The 7,499-nt window shown below is 41.4% G+C and overlaps 1 protein-coding gene across 1 annotated transcript in view; it reads right to left on the bottom strand.

Annotated features, from left to right (window-relative positions):
• GIPC2 (GIPC PDZ domain containing family member 2) overlaps positions 1–7,140 on the bottom strand; it is an 81,196-nt gene extending 74,056 nt beyond the window's left edge. The window contains exon 1 of the mRNA XM_011355550.2: positions 6,683–7,140. Coding sequence (XP_011353852.1) covers positions 6,683–6,922 — 240 coding nt within the window. The 5' untranslated portion in view covers positions 6,923–7,140. The remainder of the gene's footprint in view (positions 1–6,682) is intronic.
• Between the last annotated feature and the right edge of the window lie 359 nt (positions 7,141–7,499).

Below are 7,499 nucleotides of genomic sequence, written 5' to 3'. Positions count from 1 at the left end.
AGTTTCTTGCTCCTTGCAACAAGGGGAGACAGCACACCATGGGGAATGGTGAGGGTCTCAGTAAGAGGGAGTTCGAAAGGACTTGGGCTGTGTTAGATGATTTGGGGGCAGGTCCAAGGAAACCCTGGTTTGTCTGGATAGGGTACAGTCAGGAAATGGGGGCAGTTTTATGACTATCTTAGTAAATCTATCTATAAGGTAGACAAAATCATCAAAGCTAAAGTTGTGACTGATAAAGAAGCAGCAGTTATATGTGGCAAGGCAGGGGACGCCTGGTCATCTTTGTGGTTTGGACAATGATCAGAGATGATTGTGTTTCTGTTCAGACATGATTCCAGAGTAGTCTTATTTTTGTCTTGATCCATCACAGTCACAGAGTGGTCTTATCGATGTTCTGTGAAATCATTTGTGTCCAACAGGAGAATGCCAAGGCCTGTGAGTGTCAGGCCAATTCTCAGTTGTCAGAGGCTGCTTTTCTCATAAATACTCTACTCTGATTGAGCTTGCTTCATAGTCCTCAGAGCTCGATGGTAAAATTCACACTGAATTCTCAATTCCTTCACTTTTGGTTTTGTTCGTTTGTTTTGTTTTGTTTTGTTTTGTTTTGTTTTTGCTTAGGGACCTCTATGTAAGTAGTGAACCCCATTTTGCTGTTCTTCCCAGATTCCCATTTATGAAGGAGAAAAGACACAGTTCCACTTGCCAATTATCTGCATTGCTGAGAACAATAAAGTATGCAGTGCTGTTCATGTTCTCCAGAAGTGCCACACAAATACAGAATATTGACTTTCATGAGAGCTCAGTACTGGTGCCAGCAAGTTGGGAAAGGAAAGCAGTTTCTCGGAACCTTCACAAGGCAGCTCCACATACACTGTAATTGATCTGAGGCAATTTTGCTTGCTTCCAACTTCATAATTTCTTGAATTTGTAGAGATGTACACTTTTGATACAAATACTTCTTACTTAGCTTCTCCCTCTTACTCTTCCCACTTCAAGACATAAATGATGCTCCTCACTCCTACCCCCATCACAGGCTAGTCTCTTTGTTCACATTACAATATAAAAAAATTAATACCTACATAAGATATCAGTATTGTAACTGGTACTAACGCTTTGTGCTAAAGCTACTGGATTTTCTGTGCTGTATTTGTAAGGATTCTTTTATTCAACAGATATTTTTGAGCTGTAACTATTTTGGATCTAGGCCCTTGGGGCTACATCAGCCAACAAAACAGACAAAATCCTTGACTTTATGTAGCTTACGTTCTAGTACAAGGAAGGAAAAAACTAAACAAAATAAGTTAAATGTACACAGGATATTTGTGCACTATGGAGGAATATTAAGTGAGGAAGGGAATAGGGGTGCTATAATTTTAAATAGGACAATCACTGCCAGTTGCATTGAAAAGGTGATATTTGAGCAGACAAAGAAGAGCAATCTGCAGGAAAAGGTGCTGGTGAGACTACAGCCAGTGTAAAAGCCCTTAGGCTCCAGAGTTCAAGGAATAGCCAGGACACCAGACTGAGCAGAAAAAACAATGATGTTAGGTCACAGGACCTATGTAGCCCATCATAGGATTTTGGCTTTTGCTCCAGGTGAGATGGGGAGCTATTAGAGAGTTTCCGAGCCAAGATGAGATACAGAATGTATCTCACTGGAGACAGGAACTTTTGAGTTTGCTACAAGGGAGAAATGGAATAACAGCAGAAGGGATGAAGGCAGGTGACAGGAGAAGGTTTGTTTTGTTTTTAAGAAAAATAATAGTATGATTTTATGTTGAATAAAGTAGGACTTGAAATTAAAATCACGTTTCTTAAATTTCTCCCTAGAGGACATACAAATGGCCAACAAATATATGAAAAGATGCTCAATATCTCTAGCTATTAGGGAAATGCAAATCAAAACCACAATGAGATACATCTCACACCTGTTAGAATAGCTATAATCAACAGGACAAGTAATAACAAATGTTGGAGAGGATGCGGAGAAAAAGGAACCCTCATACACTGCTGGTGGGACTGCAAATTGGTGCAGCCACTATGGAAAACAGTATGGAGGTTCCTCAAAAAACTAAAAATTGATCTACCATATGATCCAGCAATCCCTCTACTGGGTATTTACCCCAAAGACTTGAAAACCCATATCTGAAAAGATATTTGCACACCGATGTTTATAGCAGCATTATTCACAATGGCCAGGACATGGAAGCAACTGAAGTGTCCTATGCTAGATGATTGGCTAAAGAAGCTGTGGTACATATATACAATGGAATATTACTCATCCATAAGAAGAGATGAAATACTGCCATTTGCGACAACATGGATAGACCTCAAGATAATCATGCTAAGCGAAATAAGCCAGACTGAAAAAGTTGAAAATCACATGATATCACTTATATGTGGGATATAAACCTAAAAGCAACAAATGAACAGGACAAACGGAGACTCAGGAACTTGGACAATGGACTAGTGGTTACCAGAGAGTAGGGAGTGGAGAGGTAAACAGGGTAAAGGGGGTGAAATATAGGGGGTTGGGGGAGGGCGAAGTGGGTAAAGGGGATCAAATATATGGTAGCTGAAGGAAACTGGACTTTGGTGGTAAACACACAATAGAATATATAGATGTCAAATTATAATGTACACCTGAAAATTATATAGTTGTATTAACCAATGTTACCCCAATAATCTTAATAAAAAAACCATTGAGAGAAATTAAAGATAAATAAATAGAAAAAAATAAAATAATAAAATCACAATTCTTACCTTTTCTGCTTTTCAAGTGCACTTATTTATTTGACTGCTTTTATGTATTGAGAGAAAAGGGATTATATTTGCTTGATCCATTTATTCAATGAACTATTTAGTATAACCAAGTCAAAGGAAATAATTTCTGAAATTTATAAAGAAACTTGAGTTTTCAGTTTCTGGACATGTAAAATACCTATTTACAAAATTGATTTCTTAAAAAGCTCTTTCAATTTCATTTTCTTTTCTTACAATCTTTCCACATAATAGAGAATTAAGAAAACATGTCATGGCACAAACTACTTGCTAAACAACTACAGTAGTCACTTATTCAAAATGCCCCTACGACAAATTTTATGACTATAGCTCGAGTTTAATGATCGACCCATTTATAGAACCTAAATATTTTAAAAGATAGCATTAAACTTTTATAAAAGTGTCCTTGCATTTTTATTATGAGTTAACTGTTCTTTTAGACAAGATTAATTTACTTTCTTTCTTCTTCTTACTGAGTTGCTCACTTAGTTGTTTAGGAAAATCAATGTCAGCTGGAACGGATTTTTTTTGCATAACTGGCCATCTGTTTCAAGGCAATGATCACAGACTGCACCCAGCAAGATTCAAAGGTTTCATAAGCTTCCTCCTTCAGGTACGGGGAAATAGGTAAAATCCACAATTGTCAGTTTCACAATAGCATCTTTTTGAGGCCACAAATATTTCTGTGGTTGAGTCTGAGGCTTTAACTGAAAAAGCCATTTGTCTAAAAAAGGTTTTCCTGATTTGTATTGGAATTTGAATACTGTTACCAAGAATCTCACAGCTGCTATATAATGGACTTGGAACCAGAAAACCTGGATTCAAATCCTGCCTCTGCCCCATACCAGCTCAGTGACACTGGGCAAGCTGCTCAAAGCTTCATTTAGCTCAACTGTAAAACGAAAGGAATCCTTACATCTCTGCTATGATGAAGACGGAATGATCACATTGGAGACTTACATGGGCACATCATGGACAACCAGTAAATTTGCCTGAACTGGCTGCATCAGATACCAAGTCAAGCCAAGTCCTTCCCCTTTTTTATTCAGTAAAGAGAGTACAGCTCTTCATACAGTGCTATTTATATCCTTATAGCCACCTCTCTAGAGAAAAGGCAGAACTTCTGAGTTAATCATCTATTTAGCCTATTAAGTGGAAATTTTTTTTGTCCCCACTGACATCTCAAAAGTTTATATCACTATTACTCTTGCTAGAGGAATGGGATGTGAAATGGGATCTCATTGATGTGCATTTTATTTTAATAAATTTGTTTCAAAATTAACTATTGAGATACTTAAAACATATTATACTGTGATAAGCAATAGTTTATCCTAGATATACTTAACTCTTTTTAATCCAAATGGAAAACTTGCATTAATGTTGATTATGTCCATAAACATACTAATAAGCATATACATTTGGGGTTATACGAATTTATAGACTTTGATATAGCACATCAAAACACCTTGTTTATATTATGTTGAAATTTTATCTTGCAAATGAGTGCCTTGAAAACTGAAAACGTTGAACATGGCTGTAAATTTATTGCTGGGACACCATTGAAAACTTAGGAAGCAATATAGCTTCTCAAGGTTTAAATACAGGCTCTGCCACTTATTATGTGTAATTATGAAAAATTTCTAAACCTCAAAGCCTTAGTTTCCTCTTTGTGAAGCAGGGATATTAATAACAAGACTTCTCAAGGGTTAAGTAGATTGAATAAAGTCATACATCTCGAGCTCAAAATAATGTTATATTATGATCAGGAAGACTGTTAATGCAAAGTAAATAAATCTGGAGTCTTCGGTTACAAGAGGGACATTGGCTGTCAGTTAAGTACGCTAACAATCTCACTTAGAAACCAGAAGATCCAAGTTTAAATAACAGCTAGCTTTTTTTTTTTCTAGCTATGTGACCTTGGCTTTGTACCTCAGCTCCCTCATTTAACTGTTAGATATTAATATTAGTTACAATTTGTTAAGCACTGACCATCTCCCATGCAATTTGATAGTTTTTGTGGGGGAGGAATAAACTCCTCTATCCTCAAAGTTCTTTCAGCTGGTCTACTAATCAAATAGACACAAGATAGATTAACAAGAGAAAATAACCAAATTTAATACATAGATGCCTATGGGGACCCCACATACATAAGAGTCAGAGACCCTACCCTACATACATGAGAGGTTCAAAGACAGAAAGAGAAAATGAGGTATATATATGACATTCTGAGCTAAGGATCATCTTGGGGCTTGAGAGGGGAAGAAGGTCATTGCAGGACAATAAGAGATGTTCAACAATTGTCCTACCCTATAGATGAGTCTAAAATGGTTCTCTCTGGCCATCTCTCATTACAGGCAAGTCCCTAATTGAAATTCTTCTAGGTAGTTAAGGGGGGCAAGAGTTTCTCTTGAGCCCAAAAGGTCTTGGTTGCCTTTAGCTCAAAACAATCCACATACTACAGAGGCAGATCTTGGAGTGACTCGTTCTGAACCCCTACAGTTTATATATGAACTCCAGTCTTTATAATAACCCTTCACAATAGATGTTCTTATCTCTATTTTATAGATGGCTGAAACTGAGGCAAGTTAAATTTATTAAAAGCCACACAGCTAATATGTGGTAGAACCTGGCTCCACATCCAGGTTTACCAGTATCCAAATCCTGTTCTTAAGGACCTAGTGAACAACCTGCCACCTACCTGTCCTAGAGAGGATCAAAGGACATTATTTCTGTAAAAGTGCTTTTTGAATTGGAATGTCCTGTTACAAACATGAAGTTTTGTTACTACTCTATAGCAATATAAATAATTCACAAAATAGGTTTGTGATTTGCCCCTTTGGTGCCTGGGAACCTTGAAAGAACAAAAGGTTACACTTCAAGCTCTCTTTCATCTCCTCTTGGAATTTTGCCTTGACCTCAATTTCACTTGAACAGACCTGATAAACAACATTAAAGGACAGATATCCAAATGCCGCTCTATGCCACTCAAAGTCAGCTCCCTGCCCTGGGGAGTCCAAGGCAACATGATGTCGTGCTTTACCTTGAAATGTGGACAAAACACTTTCTTGGGCTAACTTCTTACACTCACATTTGCAATTCCCTTGGGTAAGCGTAAAGGAAGTGGTCACATAAATGTCCACATAAACTAGTGCTTTCTAAATCACGCCAATATCGAACTTCAGTTTCGGGACGAATGTAGTCAATTTAAGGCAAATTTCGGTCCCCTTTTCAAGGTTACGGTGTAAAATTTGGAGATTTCCCCCTGTGAAAATTTTGGTAACTAAGCCCATGTAGTTAAAACTTCGTAAGTTACCGCCGCCCCGCCCTTGGTAGAATGAACTTCTTGGAAATACCACAAAGGATTTGCAGTGTTGGTGCTGGACCAGGACACATAAGCAGCAAAGCGGATCTCGGTGTGGTATGCCCCAGAAGGCACTTCGTTCTCGCTCCCTCCCTACCCTCTATCTCGGAGATGCTCAGAGTGGCTGTCTCACCCCTGCAGAGGAAATAGGAGAGTAAAGTCCTGATGAAGTCCTGAGTATTCATTAGCCCAGCCAGATCTTGACTCTGGGAAAGGCGCTCTGGCCCGGAAAAGCTGAATCTGGGAATACTAACGCATATAGATTCGCGTTAGGAAGGAAAAAAGGTCACCCCGGGTTTCTCAAAAGCCGGATCTTCAAGCATAGGGAATAAGATTTTCTCCGGTCCTTAGCTTACCTTTTCCCTTCCCAGTAAGGCCCTCTCACCTCCCCTGGGGCGCTCCCGGCCGGCTCCCCGCCGCATCCAACGAGGGGCTCAAGGCAGCGCCACTCAACCAGCCAGGGCCAATTCCCGCCGGCGCTGCGCCTGGGAGAGGCAGTGAGAGGGCGAGAGGGGCTGAGCCCGAGCACCTGGCCCTTACCTCGGACGGCGAGATCTCAAACACGCCCGCGATCTTGGTGTAGAGCTCCTGGACGCTGGAAAAACCCTCCACTCGGCCTGTGGCGCTGCCGTGCGCCAGCTGCGTGTGAAAGACCAGCCTGCGTGGGGGTTCCTCGGACGTCTCGAGGCTGCCGCCGCCGGCGCACGCCTGCTCGCCCTCCACCAGCCGGGCGGCCTCCTTGGACTTGGCTTTCTTCTTTACCCTTAGCCCCAGGGGCATCTTGCCTAGCCTACAGCGGGCGCCCACCTGCGCTGCGGACCGCCGCCTCCTTGGCCTGGTGTCGCGGACTTTGCGCTCAGGGCCCCGGGGCTTCGCGCAGGTAAAAGCCGCCGCTGGACCAATGGCTGTGGCGCTTCCGCCTGGTCGCTCCTGGGCAGGGCCCCCTCCTCCACCCAGAGGAGAGGCGTCTGGACCCGGAGCAGCCACCTGCCCTTCTCCCTCCGGATGAATCCAGTAAAAAGAAAAGTACCCATTCCCGCATCTCATCTCCGAGCCTCTCATGGCAACCTCGCTTCTTTTAAAAATGGCTCGATTTCCTTAGAAGCCTGAGATGCCAAAGCTACAGAATAACACGTCTTACGATACAAACACGCCGGCCTTTGTGGTGCCTTTCACAAACGTGTGGTAAGCACTCACACCACTGGGACACACGCCTTCGTGTCCGTACGTCTGAGCCATTGGGATACGAATTTCAGTTAGCAGTCTACCTTCATCTGCCTTCTCTGTGCCTTACACCCTGCGGGGCAGAACTGGGGGGAGGGGGGGAGTTTTGAGATGGGTGCCACATTAAATTCAT

Source organism: Pteropus vampyrus, unplaced genomic scaffold, assembly GCF_000151845.1.
Source record: "Pteropus vampyrus isolate Shadow unplaced genomic scaffold, Pvam_2.0 Scaffold22, whole genome shotgun sequence".
Classification (NCBI taxonomy): Eukaryota; Metazoa; Chordata; class Mammalia; order Chiroptera; family Pteropodidae; genus Pteropus; species Pteropus vampyrus.
Note: the sequence above shows the minus strand (reverse complement) of the source record. Positions and strands in the feature narration are given on the sequence as shown.